Source organism: Sclerotinia sclerotiorum, genomic scaffold (genome assembly GCF_000146945.2).
Source record: "Sclerotinia sclerotiorum 1980 UF-70 scaffold_6 genomic scaffold, whole genome shotgun sequence".
Taxonomy (NCBI): Eukaryota; Fungi; Ascomycota; class Leotiomycetes; order Helotiales; family Sclerotiniaceae; genus Sclerotinia; species Sclerotinia sclerotiorum.
In genome coordinates, this window is record NW_001820830.1 from 1,074,464 (window position 1) to 1,088,779 (window position 14,316).

At 39.1% G+C, this 14,316-nt stretch overlaps 5 protein-coding genes across 5 annotated transcripts; 4 read left to right on the plus strand and 1 right to left on the minus strand.

Moving 5' to 3' along the window:
* Positions 1–1,119: 1,119 nt before the first annotated feature.
* On the plus strand, positions 1,120–2,407 carry SS1G_05245 (hypothetical protein; the record flags this gene model as incomplete). The annotated part of the gene is made up of 4 exons (XM_001593767.1): positions 1,120–1,895; positions 1,964–2,082; positions 2,169–2,206; positions 2,399–2,407. 4 exons carry the CDS (start codon positions 1,120–1,122, stop codon positions 2,405–2,407), a joined length of 942 nt encoding a protein of 313 aa, XP_001593817.1.
* Positions 2,408–5,580: 3,173 nt separating this feature from the next.
* On the plus strand, positions 5,581–6,225 carry SS1G_05246 (predicted protein; the record flags this gene model as incomplete). Its single annotated transcript, XM_001593768.1, has 3 exons — positions 5,581–5,622; positions 5,682–5,765; positions 6,139–6,225. 3 exons carry the CDS (start codon positions 5,581–5,583, stop codon positions 6,223–6,225), a joined length of 213 nt encoding a protein of 70 aa, XP_001593818.1.
* Positions 6,226–8,655: 2,430 nt separating this feature from the next.
* On the plus strand, positions 8,656–9,352 carry SS1G_05247 (predicted protein; the record flags this gene model as incomplete). Its single annotated transcript, XM_001593769.1, has 3 exons — positions 8,656–8,712; positions 9,146–9,223; positions 9,329–9,352. 3 exons carry the CDS (start codon positions 8,656–8,658, stop codon positions 9,350–9,352), a joined length of 159 nt encoding a protein of 52 aa, XP_001593819.1.
* A 1,274-nt stretch (positions 9,353–10,626) lies between these two features.
* SS1G_05248 (predicted protein) lies at positions 10,627–10,917 on the minus strand (the record flags this gene model as incomplete). Its single annotated transcript, XM_001593770.1, has 2 exons — positions 10,627–10,646; positions 10,845–10,917. 2 exons carry the CDS (start codon positions 10,915–10,917, stop codon positions 10,627–10,629), a joined length of 93 nt encoding a protein of 30 aa, XP_001593820.1.
* A 1,858-nt stretch (positions 10,918–12,775) lies between these two features.
* On the plus strand, positions 12,776–13,728 carry SS1G_05249 (predicted protein; the record flags this gene model as incomplete). The annotated part of the gene is made up of 4 exons (XM_001593771.1): positions 12,776–12,778; positions 12,852–13,034; positions 13,248–13,294; positions 13,638–13,728. 4 exons carry the CDS (start codon positions 12,776–12,778, stop codon positions 13,726–13,728), a joined length of 324 nt encoding a protein of 107 aa, XP_001593821.1.
* Positions 13,729–14,316: the final 588 nt, after the last annotated feature.

Here is a 14,316-nt window from a genome sequence, read left to right on the forward strand (position 1 = left end):
TGCTAGAAAGAAAGCTATAATGCGATGTTCGCGGAACAAATTCATGGTGAGCTGTAGTATGCGGAATTGATAAATGCGGCGCGTTTTTGATGACTGGTACTGAGTAGAGAGAGGGGGAGTTGGATGCATGCGAAATTGGTCGGTTTGTGTGATATAAAATTCCTACCTTGTAGTTTTTTGGGAAGCTTGTATGGACATTGTGGACTCTGTTTTCGGAAAAATCATCGAGTTGCGGAATCGATGAAAATAATTAAAGAGACGAATTACTCCAAATACAAATATATTGGGTTTCTTGAGACCAGAAAGAGCATCAGATTGAATTGATTGATTCTCTAGCTAAGCAGTTAAGCTGCGAGTATATATTCAAAAAATGAAGGAATAAGGTTAGGTCTTCAGCCTTCGGAATTAAAGTGCTTTGAAATCAAAATATTGAAAGCAAACAAACAGTATACCGAAAAGGAAAGAATGAATTAAAAGTTAAGTTTTGTTTGCTCCTTATATGCATCATGCAATATATATGCATATGCTGCCAAGATCCCAGGAGGTCAACAAAATATGTATGAGGAAAGAAAATTAAAAACGAGAGAAATACCTACCAGCATAATATTTGGAAATAATACAGAGCAAAACTCCAGAATCCTCTTTTCTGGTGTGTTTGATATGCAAAGGCATAGGAAGAGAAGATAGGAAGGGGAGGTTGAATTCGGAGGAAAAAAGTCAAGAGTCTTTATGGTAAAAATTTCATCCCTTACGCTTATTCCTGACGATGAATTTTGGCAAACTCGACAAGTTTCCGAGCAAGATGCCTCGAAACTTTTGATAAGCATGGAAAAGAGACAATAGGAGTTATTCATCTCTCAGCAAAAGCAAGGAGAAGAAAAATCTATAATTCTTCTTATCATTATCATATTCTCAGATAATCCCACCAACCTCGCATGAAATTGTCTCAGATGCATATTTCAGAATTTGCTTTTGCCTCAAAATCCCGAATGTGGCATAGCGTATTTTTGGATCCTCAACTACTCATCTCTAGAATAGGGAGAAATACGACTTCAATATATACATTTCCCATTCTCAAGGACTGCTTGTATCATTGTTCTTTTTCCATATTTCAAAGCTATGTTGGGTAATTACAACATCAGTGCGGCTAAGGAAAACTTTCTCAAGGCCAAACCTCGAAAATTGTTGCTTCCATTCATCTATCTTGCGATATTTATTCTATTTGTTCGGACTGCTATTTCTCACTCGAGAAATAATGGTAATGCATGGAGTATTATCTCTCAGGATGAGAACTCAACTCATATAAGCAACAATGATATTTCATCAACATCCTCCTTCATTTCTGTCCAAGCAAAACCTCAACCCCAAATAGCAAACATAACAACCAGCAACAAAGTAGCTGTAATAATCGAGACCAGACGCTCGGGAAACATCATTCCCTTAATTCTCCATTTCAGCGCCGTGTTAGGACCCACCTGGCCTCTCATAATCTATACATCGGCCGAAAACTTCGGATCCTTCTCTACATCAGCGGCACTCCTACGACATCAAGCCTCAGGGCGTATCATCGTGCGATCTCTGGCCCCAGGTACCTGGTTCTACAACTGGGATTCTGTGTCTGCATTTTTGACGACGCGATGGTTGTGGGAGGATTTGGCGCCCGCTGAACATATATTGTTGTTTCAAACCGATAGTATGTTATGTGCGAACGCGGCGAGGAGCGTGGATGATTTCTTGGAATATGATTTAATTGGTGCGCCTATCGAGTCGAAGTTTGGTCAGGGCTATAATGGAGGTTTGAGCATGCGAAGTCGGAAAACTATCTTGAGGGTTTTGGATGAGTGGAAGTATAGTGATAATCCGCACCCAGCGGAGGATCAGTGGTTTTATGCTAGGTGAGTTTTGTCTTGGTGAGTTTAGGATGGGGGAAGGTTATGTGGCTGATGATTTTGTTACGGTTTAGGTTTAAGGATTTGCAAGATAGGGAGATTGAGGAGGGTATTGAGGATGGGATTAATTTGCCGAGTATGGAGATTGCGAGGACGTTTGCTGTGGAGACCATTGATCATCCTCATCCTATGGGTATATTTTCCTTCCTTTTGACCTCCCTACCATTATACCTCAATACACGAAGATATAAATACAAAAACTGACACCAGAATCAACAGGTCTCCATCAACCTACAAGATATATCCAGAAACATCTAGTGAGTTTGGACGAATGGTGTCCGGAGTATAGGTTAGCTACCACAGATCGAATATCTTAGACTTGATTATTGAAAAGAGGTCAGAGTGTGATATGGGATGAGACATAACTATATTGAGATGGATAAAATAATAGATACTTATTAGGTTATTAGGTTGATTTTCAAGTGCTGACGGAGAGGTGTATCGTGTAGGATCGATAGATACAATTTTACTTTTTGGGTTTTCTTTGAGAAAAAATTCAATGAATCTACGTCTAAATATCTACTCCTGTGTCCTCTAAGATTACTTCTGAATGATGGGTAAGGGTTCTAGATCTTTCGCACCATAACAGTATTCACCGGTAGGAGTTGCAATGTTTGATGTACTCCGGCTCTTACAAAGCTTCATCGGCTATTTCTTAGCACAATTAATATTAATCAACAATAAAGAAACCAGACAAACTCCATCTTCCATGCTCAAAGTAAACTTTTTCACTCTTGTTCACTAGACCTTGATATTATTCTGCAAATGACTACGATAATAAAGCCTTCATCTCACCAACTATTCTCATTAAAGTCTATACCAACTTTCATAGCCCATTCTCATCTTTTAAGAACACATTTTCTAGTATCTACGAAGATTCCAGCCATATTAATATACGAATAGAGTCACTCTCTTTAAGAGTAAAAGTCATAATCATTAAATTTCGAGGTGGTCACTGTGAAGACCTAGGATACACCGATAAGCCATGCAGGAATTTGATAGCCATGAAATTAAGTGTGCAACTATATGCCAATAAAGGATTTCAATGAGATGTTTGAGATGATTTTTGTAAGCATAGATTCCGCCAGTGTTATCCAACTGCGTGCTACCAGAAAACTACTTTCAGCAACAACTTTGATTTGCTAAATATGAATAGAAACTTGCAGTGAGTTACATGGCACCGAGTCTAAGGGGATTTGGGTAACTGTTGTCAATTCTATACCTATGATATCAACTTCTTGTCCCAGAGAAAAATTCATCGATGTCAGATTCTTCAAAACGTTTAGATGGGGGTTTGGAAACCACTGATTACACCGCACCGAGTTGTATATTGGAATAGTTCAGCCATACTAAGGACTAGATTTAGAAGATATACAAAGGCCATGCATATTCCTTCTACTTTGCCTCTGGAGATTCGGAAAATTATAGATGGTGTAATTATGATCTATGAATCACTTTCTATTTGATATCTTTAGGTTGATTATCAAGTCTAGTACTCTACTTTTGGATCATCTCCTTTTGGGTCATTTTCTTTTTATCAAAAATGATGAAAATTAATATTTATAATGTTTTTATTTATATAAGATTTATGTACAAAATTAAAATTTTGAAAACTATAAATTAATTTTTGTTGGAAAGATATTTAAAATTTTCAAGATTTTTAACTTGTATATAAATCTTATATAAATTGAAATTTAAAATTTCAACTATTAATATTTTAATTAATAAAATTATAAGAAATTTAAAAAAATATAAAATTGATTTATGATTATATGGTAAATTTGTATTTCAATTTCATTAAATTACTTTGATTTATTATAAAACTATTGACAAATAAAAATACTAATACTTGGTATAAAAAGATAGCTGTCACGATTCATTAATTCACGTGACCTCGAGGACCTTGAGGACCGAAGGGTCCCAAAGGTCCTCAAAAGATGATATAGGGTATATAAACATTCATTTAGTCTCGTAGTTAAGGAGCTTTGTGCTCAACTTAGTTATCAATTAGTTTACCTACATTCTACTTGATCTAGTAACGACTTCACTTCCAAGTGAAGACCAGTGATAAAGCCTTAACCCACAACTACCAACCAGACGAAACCTTAGGCAGCCGCTGCCTCCAGTATAGTATCGTTACAATAGCCCGAAAGAAAAATGATCCAAAAGTAGAGTACTAGACTTACTAAGAGATGCACAACAATTCCGAAACCCTTCCTACCTTTCTTCTTATTCAAATATAGAATCCAGATAAGACTTAGGTTAGAATTAAAGTAAAATCGATTTGACATTGATATATAACTATGCCAATGACTTCAATACAATACAATACAAACATTCAATAATTTTCTCGTCTCCTACTAAAACTTTCGTAAGATCTCAAAATTTTAAGAGTAAGATTACAATCCCCGCATCCACTCGCTAGTTTTTCCTTCGACTCCCAAGGCATGCGGTAACCTTATTTTAATTCTTAAAGCGATAGATTGATACACTACTCAAATAAATAAACTAAAATAAACTACAAATCTATTATTCTATTATGAATCCATAATAACAAAGAGAAACAAACCATTTGTAGATATACCTTACTAATCATTACATAATTACACAGCCCACCATCATCAAAACTCAAATAGTCCCAGCAATCCGGTAAGTGGCGTGCGTGCGTGCATGCAAACCACACCTTATTCAAATAACACTACCCAGGTGAAGAAAGTAAGATCGCACGAAAGTGTAATTCGCTAGTGTCGTTGTACCTGCGGTGCGGCACGCGGGTGTGGATTTGGGGATTTGATTTTTGCGATGGTGTGTTGGTTTAGTGTGAGCTTTGGTGTCATGTTTAGTGTTCTGTTTAGTGCTCTGTTTTGTGTTCTCTTTAGTCTTCTCTTTAGCAGAATACTAAGAATTAGGATCGATCTTTGCTCCAGGCCAGTTTAGTTAGTACGAGTACGAGCACTAGTGACTAGTAACTAGAATCACGCACTGGTTAACAAGTTCCGCGGTTGGGATGAGGGAGCGGAATGAGGGATGAGGGATTATTTTAGCTTAGATGGCTATGCTATGCGTAGGATCTACCATCTAGTACCAGATATCCTTACCCATGCTATAGAATTTGGAATTTGGGGAGAATGAATGGTAAATCTTAAGTCTTAACTCTACTTGTAGGGAACAAAGCAGGGCGGGAAGAAGTGAATCCCTGAGACTATAGTAAAGGATTAGTGGTTGGATCTAGAATCGAGAGCGGTAGAGATCTAGCGTCGGTGGATTGGCAGGTATGGTGCAAGCTCGGCATTGAGATTGAGATTGAGATTGAGACCTATTTACTACGTAGTTGAAGGAAGCGAGGTTTACACTAGTATACTCTCATTTTCTCCTGATTATCTGTATTGGGATACAGAATTTGGGGATTTATTGTTTCGTATACATAGTATGTAATCTTACTATGTAATGCCAATTTCATCACGGGACTGTGCGAGGACAAATATTGAATCCAGACGTCAAATACTGAAGAATGTGCACGTACACTCGTACTCTAGTTCTATGCAGAATATGGGGCCATGAACAGAAAGCTTGAAGCACTTATCTGGATTTTCCTAGTCGGTTGCCACTCTCAAAGCTTCCTATTGCCAAAATGGCCATGTGCCGGTTAATAGGCTTTTTTATGCCTATGTCTGTGCGTGTGCTTGTGCGTGTGCCGCATGTTGTTTGCTCGTCGGTACGTATACTAAGTAGTATATGTACCGGACTGATGGGAATCCGCAGATGCAAGACGAGCTCGAGCTATTTAGCGGAAGTGAACTGGAGGGGGAAGGGATAGTATGTGCGTATCTGGTCTAGGAGCCTCCACATTTTCCAAAACTGATTCGGAGGTATGTCGGTTTGTGGTTTAGTTTTGTTCTTGTTGATGAATCTTTGATATATTGATTAACGTTGAGGATGTGATCAGGGTTGAGGTCAGAGGTAGGCGGAATTCTCCCATATCTTTCTCGTAAGCTTGATATAAGCTACAAGCTATGCTTATTAAAAAGGGCTAAATACAAACTACTGCATTTAAGTTGTAGTTAAATGGGTCGATCTTGATTTCTCCGACTGTCGCTCCTAGAATCCAATCACTGTCCAGAAATCATCTCCCACCTTCTTGGGTTTGGATAGAAGGGTAACTACCGCCCCTCATTCCAGTCTTATTTAGTGCCCTCGTCAAATGTGGATGTATGTTCCTCAAACGGGAATCATCAGTCGTGTAGGGAAATATGAGACTAGGAATGAAGTCGCATGATTGACAGCAAGTATTGAACAGTTGGGAAAGTGTTGAGGATTCTCGCCACTATTTATCTTCGCACAACCCCCAAGGGAATAAATATTAGTGTTTTCCTTTTTAGCCTCGAGTACTCAAATTTGCACTAAACTCAGCTTATAATCTTAACCTCTCGGGGCAAGCTTACCTGTTAGTAACACTTGAATCACTTGACGAGACCTAGCAATCCCCCCCCTCGCTCATACCAAATTGAGCACAACAAATGTCCATCTCCCTCTTCTCTCTCCCCTTAAAAACAACTAGCAAATTCTCAAGCCGATCAGCTGCAGTGTAGATGCAAAAAACTTTTGTTGCATCACTCACGCCGATCTATTCTTGGTTCCGTAGCATAAATATAATAATCCTACGTAATATCAACAACGGAACTCTAGATATCCTCTGCAGGTATCAATCCTAATTTCAACACACTACCAAGAATTGTGTCAGATAAATTTCACATCACGAGCCTTTTTACCGAAGGATTCTCTATTCATTTGAAGATCATCTCATCCGCTAAATTCAGGGGAACTCGTCAAGTGATCACACCTCACGAATTTCTGTTTTAGAAGCCAAATTTCCTCAATACTGCAACACAATAGGGTATCTATGTTTAAAAACCCCCTAAAAGTTAAATAACCAAAATGTAAAATAATCAAACACCACTAATATTTCCCCGTCCACCTCCACAGTATGACAACCTACCAACACCTTCACAAAACAAGTAGCAAACAAGAAGCCCATCCATAACACAGACGCCCAAATCACTCTAAAACACCATGCCCAATCCGCCGTTATCAGCCCATCATTATTCCACTCCTGTCATGTGTCGTGGAAGGCTTAGCTTTGCAGTGCTCTAGACACAGTAAATACATGTAATTAGTATATGCGGCTGATATAAATTTATCGGATCCTATAGCATTACCTACTTTCCCTTGGAGAATAAATCGAACCTGGGCTGGCAGTATCGGGTTTGAGACCGGTATCTTCCTTTGCATACGTAGAGGAGTGACTTATCGGGATGTATGGATTGGTGCTGGCATGGTGTTGTAGGATAGATTTCAGAATATTTTATATTATTCGTCAGTTGCGAGACGGTTTAGTATGGTGTACTAGATATGTCTATATGTTTGAAGTATTTAAAAGCGGGATATATATTCTTTTTTCCCTTCTAAAAGACATAGGATATAAGAACGCTGAACCATGAAGCATCACACGACACGAGCTTCCGTATCTACCTATCTCAGTTTCTAATCAGTTTGCTCATCCTTTCAGCTCTTGTCTGTCCCGAAATCAAGCTGTCAAATCAATGAACAGAGAGAATATCTATCTATCTCATGATTTCTCTTCATCAGCATAACCGTCAATGGTTTCCTATTTTGACGTAGATAGATGATATGTATGGACTTGCTTCCACGCTTTTCCATATTTCTTTCATAGATATCGACGTATACGTAATCTTACAAAAATATCCCGACGAATTCGAAGCAAACCTTGCGAAAGAAAAGAGTGTGACAGTAACAACGGAATATTAATTATATATGTATACATAGCTATACTACTGACACAATACGGGAGTCTGAACTAGGTAGCTAAGTGATACCGGTTCACTACCATTTGCAGCCGCAAATGTCATTTCGTAGGTATCAGATACGTAAGAATACTTTTGTAACGTTAACGCTGCGGATATATTCTGTGTTCTTTGTACTTAGGTATTTAGACACTTAGGTAGCATTTATCTATTTGTAGGCACATCCTCTATTAATCCCCCGATGTATCTATCTAATTATCGACGCCTACTTAGGTACGTACCAAGATGAATTCCGATACTCAAGAATACATGAAAAAGAGAATAACTTCCGAAACCGAACATCACCTATTCAAAAAGCTATCCTCACAGGAAAAGTTCTCAGAGGCAAAAAAGAAAAGCGGTATTTAATCTTATAATTATAATATATTACTGAAACATAACCGTTGCACAAAAATATCCCGATTCTGCTATGATATGATGATCTATCGAGGTGAGCAAAATAAAAAGACAACCCTTGACCTTAATTAATCATCCACCTGCATATGGGTTTCTCCATCCACACAGCTCCAAGGAAAATCTTATTTTCCACACTCAAAATGCTAGCTAGCACTATAACCTATCCTATATCCACCCAAATTGCAGCCTAAAAAGCCGTGCATGTACAATACACATGGCATCCAGGATATCTTCATGATCAATGACCACGACCATCAAATCAAATCTGCAGTGGAAACCAAAAAAGTCTCGAATCTAGTGTCACGGCCGTATGAATCCTGACCTTTCTTGTGGTTATCATTGGATTCGACGCCAAGATATGTTGTTGCTTATTATTGATCTTCGTGCAGGAGGGGAATATATTGTGTACGCGGCTCCTCATGTAATTAATGTCACTCTTTGCTCGGAGTCTTCGCACTAGCAGGGAACCTATAGGCGATTTTCATGTAAGTCTTCGGAGCTCAAATTGGGGAATGTAAGCAGAGCAAGGAGATAGACAGGCAAGCAGACCGCGATACATATCCTGTAGGAGGAAGGATAATGTAATGGTAGAGTGGTAGTCGTAACTCCAGGAGAAAGATTCCGAAATGCTGTGATACACTCACTGACACATTCAAGGAAAAAAAAAAAATAAACATTTCCATGTCACAGTTCTGGAAGTCCCCATGGATATTTTAGAGGATCGGTGTCAAGCCATGGATGGAAAGCTGGAAAGGTGGAATTGCTAAAAAAGCCTCTGATGTGCGATACGTGAACCACATGATATGCCACATCCGCTTTGCTGGGAAAGGCTGGCGAGGAAAAGGCTTGATGGATGGTATCGCTTATGGCTCCACCGAACCCTTCTATCTACGCTGCATACGTATGTACATACGGTAGGTATGTAAAGCATGCATTGAGAAAACTGCAATGCGCAAGCCGGTTACCGAATGGGGTGGAGGGGAAGCAGTTACGAGTGTAAGCTGAAAATCTTTAGAGTATGTATGTCTATCTACGGAGCATCTATCTATATATATTGTTGTCACTTGTATATTTTAGCGATTTTTATAATCAGCTTCCCAGAGAGGTGTGCTTGAAGGATTTTAGATTAGAGTAGGATTTTCACATAGGCTATGTGTTTGTTGATATGCGGTAATCAGAGTATGAATATTGGTAATCATCCTACTCGTATCATCCTACCATTATTAGTTAGTTGAATTACTAAGAATTCCATTCCTTGCCACCTAGATATTCATGTATTGATAAAAAATAGAGAAAGGGAGAAATCAAGCAATCGCAAGCAAAGTGATCAATCGGATCAATCCAGAAACCAAATGTTGGTGATACAAAAAAGCGGGAAGTTTTTTTGGGGGGGGGGGGGGGGGATGGGGGTTTCCCCTCCCTTTGTTGTTTACGTTAGGCACCAGTCTTTCCAGGGTGTAATAAACCCCGTTCTAATGGAATGGAAAGATGCCCAAACCCGTCTTACTATTTTTTGACACCAACATACTTTATTTTAGTATATACCGAAAATGGCGGAAAGGAGAAGGAAAATAATATCCGTATGAAGTGCTGGGTAATCCAACGGTCAGAAATTGAAAATTCCCCGTTTCTTTCATCCCTAGATCCATATCGAGTAACATCCAATACGCTTGTTCGTGCTCAGCAAGATAGGAAAGATTTAAGGTAGGCTGATCAATACTTGATATGACTTAGTTTTCTCATATATAATTTACCCTTTCATTCACCCCGGAATTTAGCGATCGCTTTTTTCTTAACCGTTCGTTCATGTGGTTTAAATTGGATACTGTTGTAGGGCTCGGAGGATAATGATAGGGAAAAGGGATGAGCTATAAGCCGCAATGTGTAGCGATTGACTGTGCCTGCCCCAAATTAAATCTGAAGCCCGCATATTTCCCATCGATCGTTCTTCACCTCTATCGTCAATTGATGATTGTGGAAACGGATAGCTAGAATACTACCTACCTACCTACCTAACTACTTCACATATCAATGATAAAAGAATACAAGGTATATACGTACCGTACCGGTGTTGTAGAAATCAGGTACTGACTGTACTTTTGAAACGTGGCACAGAAGAACCTAAGAAGCTCTGGGGAACTCCACAAATTTATCTATTGTCCGTAGATTATTGAGAAGATGCTTATTGGTATTTTGGTATTTTTGGTTATTGTAATACCTACCTTCCTTGTATGGGTTTTTGCTGCAAATGGGTGTGTACGAGGGTACCATTTCAGTCGAGGTTGATTGGTATTGTGATACTCTGGCTTTTCCCAATGTCCTTTCCCCCATCTCCTTTTCCCCATCCTCCCAATTAACCACAACATCGAACATCTAAGCAAGTAAATACCTCATACTACCTACAAAGCATACATCCCCTCTATACATACTATCGATATCAAAAACCAAAAAGTCGCAGAAGATTCAAAGCAGCGGTCTAGACCCCCATCCATCGCACCAGACGACCCACCAACCCCCAATCAGGTAAAATAAACGATTCAGCCAATTGCACGCCCCAGAGGTCACCGAGTGAACATGACTGAACACCGATACTGTACATCAAATTATTTGTACATACTTGGGCCTTGCTCTCTTGTACAACATGCTCCTCTCGCTAAATGAAGATTTGAATCTGAGAGAGCAGTGACCATGTTTTAGCGGGGGGTGAGCTGAAGTTCATACATACTGTGCTAGGTAGTCGTGTATCAGGTTATGGGGGTATAATAATAGGATCAGGCTTACCGGTAGACATTGATTTATTTGTGTCTATGCCAAGGTCTTCCCAGAGAATGAATAAAGGGATGTTTCGCTTGATGGATATATGAATATGGATATGGATATGGATATGGATAGATGGGATGTTCGACAAAAGACCAGCTGAAAGGTATTTCAGATCATTGAACGCTGCCTGATCATAGCGAGGTCATCTGAATATTTTAAGAGGGGGGAGGAGAGGAGGTTGTTTCATTCGTATGGTGAGATGAAGGATATTCCTCGCTGTTGAGTTTAATCCAGTGAAATCTTAAAAATCAAGAAAGTGAGATAAGAGGATAGGAAAAGCATACTGCGATGATCAACATTTAAGGATTATTCAAACATCCTCAAACAGATGACTAACTCTATGGTCATGTAATTCACACTCCTCATTTGCTTCCATTACTATAAAATAAAGTCTTCAACCATCCACACCCATACTCTCTCCCTACACTAAATCCCAGTAACGAGTAAAAGCCATGAGAACCTTACATGGAACCAGCATTAATGTGGATGGTCCCCGAAGCTTGAAGACGCCAATGAAATAGACCCCTAGTCAGTGCGTGCATCCCTAAACATTCCAGATCGGCCTTTTCTTTCTTTTCTTACCCTAACAAATGATCCCACTAAGACTCTTCGACCACATCTTGGGTGTCCACCAGTCGTTTTACCGAGATAAGTTTTGCTTCTAAGTCTTTTCTAAACAGGAACACATTCTGATAGTTACCGTAACTTCGCACAGACTATGAGCACTAGGCACTGTACTTTTCAATCCTAGAGAGAAGAGAGAAGTGTAATTCAATGATTATTTGAGAATTTACCTATTAGTCATGAATTATAATGATGCCATGAACATGAACACGAACACGAAGCTAACTACCTTGATGAAGGACAAAGTATCGGATCTTTTCTTTTGTCACTCACATCACCATACACATACATGTCTTTGACAACTTCCTAGAATGTCTTAGCCGATAAGTACTCCAACATTTGCCTCCTCAACCGTACCGGGGGGGGGGTTATCTTTTCCCTAAAAACCAAAAACCATTCGAGAGCGCCACGTATGCATCTCATTCGTTCAAAGAAGCGCTTGGGAAATGATAGAATCTCAAGCATACTTCTGGAGTGTTCATCAAAAAATGACAGAGTTTTTTTATTTTAATTTTTCTTTTACAAGATTATCGCAAATTCAAGGGCCCTTCATACTGGACTGGCACACACAGAGTACATGATGTCGCTAAACTGTGCGATGGCCCCGGTCTTGTACATACATACTCCGTACATACCTGCAAGCTGAGATTTTCTCGAGTCCGATGCTCATGTCCAGATCTTTTCGCATTCTCCGAATGCTGTACCTACTGGATGAAGCAAGCAAGCAAGCAAGTAAGCAGCACGAAGGGAAAATTGTGTACCACGTGAATGATACATAGGATACATAGGGGAATAAATGTTACGATGTGAAGGGTTTGGTCTATTGATTTGGTCGTGTACAGTACCCAAATTTGTTCATTATTCTAAGATAGGTTAATGATTAATTAGATAAATAAATGACTAGACAAATTAATGACTAGATATATATAGTAATGCTTTCAACGAAGAATTACCCATATGATACGCATCGCAAAAAAAGAAGCTACAGCCATCAAATCTCACGCAGCCAGAACACTGGGAAACCTTAACTCTTTGCATCAAGACAAAAGCGCAGTGCAATTCGACCCAGACGTTTTCCCGCATTTCTCCCCAAGTTCGTTCCCAATGGTTAGCCTTTTCTTCTTTCTTCCCTCTTTTTACTCACGTCTTGGCTTCAAGCCGCCCGAGCTAATTTGTTCAGCCAGAACGCCTTTGGGACACTTGCATACGCCGAAAGATTTTCTGGGGGTACGATCCTGGTAATGTGAACATGGGAATGGCGTGCGAGAACCAGCTCGATGAGATTTATCCTGGTTCTACTGCATTTTTTCTTCATGCGAAACCTTTTTTTTCCAGAGAAGCGCGTGGATTTCGAGCAGATGGGGTGTGTATGTTTTTTGGATAGGGATATTGTTCATATTGGGGAGCTACTAAATGTGAATAAATGCAATTGAACAATACGATACGATACGATTACATTACCATACATTACAATCACCCAACTCTTTCCACGGAGAAGTCCCAGTATCTATCCCGTCTTTCCATCAGATGATATAAAGTCAAGCTTTTCATTAACTCCTCTCGTACATTTATTTAGACTTCAAGTAGAAAAGGAGAATCGATTAAAAGCAATGCGATGCACAGGTAGGTATAATCAACCACCAATGACCAAATGGAATCCTTGTTAATCGCATAATCAAAAGAGAGAGAAAAGCAATGGAATACCTAGGAAAAAGATAAGATTTAAAACGAATAATAAATACCTGGATGATATTCAGGCAATTATAGGTACAAATGATCCTTTTTCTCCGATAGGTACTGTATGATGGTGACACCAATTCAATTTTTACAAATAGAACCCTACTATTACTGAAGGGAGAGGGAGAGTAGTATTTGGATGCGTTCATCCTCTACTTTCTACAATTTTGCAGAATGTAAGCACTTAAAATTTATTCAGCAGTAATCCTGATCATGGTAAGAAACACAGCAAAGCAGAGCTGTTGAAAATCGGTACCAAATTCCAATTCAATCAGGTTCAAGCTGGTGAACAAATAGAGAAAGACGACACGAGTACATAATCCCTAATCCATCCATCGTATAATGATTATATCATCTACGAAAGTATTCCATCCTATTGCATATCAATCCTATGTATCTCATCCAAGTAATATAAGAAAGAACCCCTCCATTCGATCTCATCTTGAACCCAGCCTGCCTACTCGTCCGATCTGCCTGCGACTCCGTTGCTCTTCCACATATGCGGACGTCACTACATACATATCCAGATCACATACACGGAGCTGGACATCGCATCGCATATAGGATTCGGATATCCCCTACAGGATGAATATCGAAAATCTTTGGTTCCACTACCAATCCAAGACCTTACATATATACATATACACATTCATACATATTACATATCTATATAAGAAAAAGTATTCTATCAAGATCAATATTTGAGTATCTGTCATATCAAGCAGTCGTTCCAACATTAGCCAATCGAATCGTCTCATAAGGTTACTGACAAAACACTCCAAATCAAATCAATATCATACTATACTATACTATACTATACTATACTAGAACGGAATGAATGAATCTATCACTTTGATTATTCTCGACGCATATTCCACATTGAGAAACAATAAGGTTAAAGCTCAAGC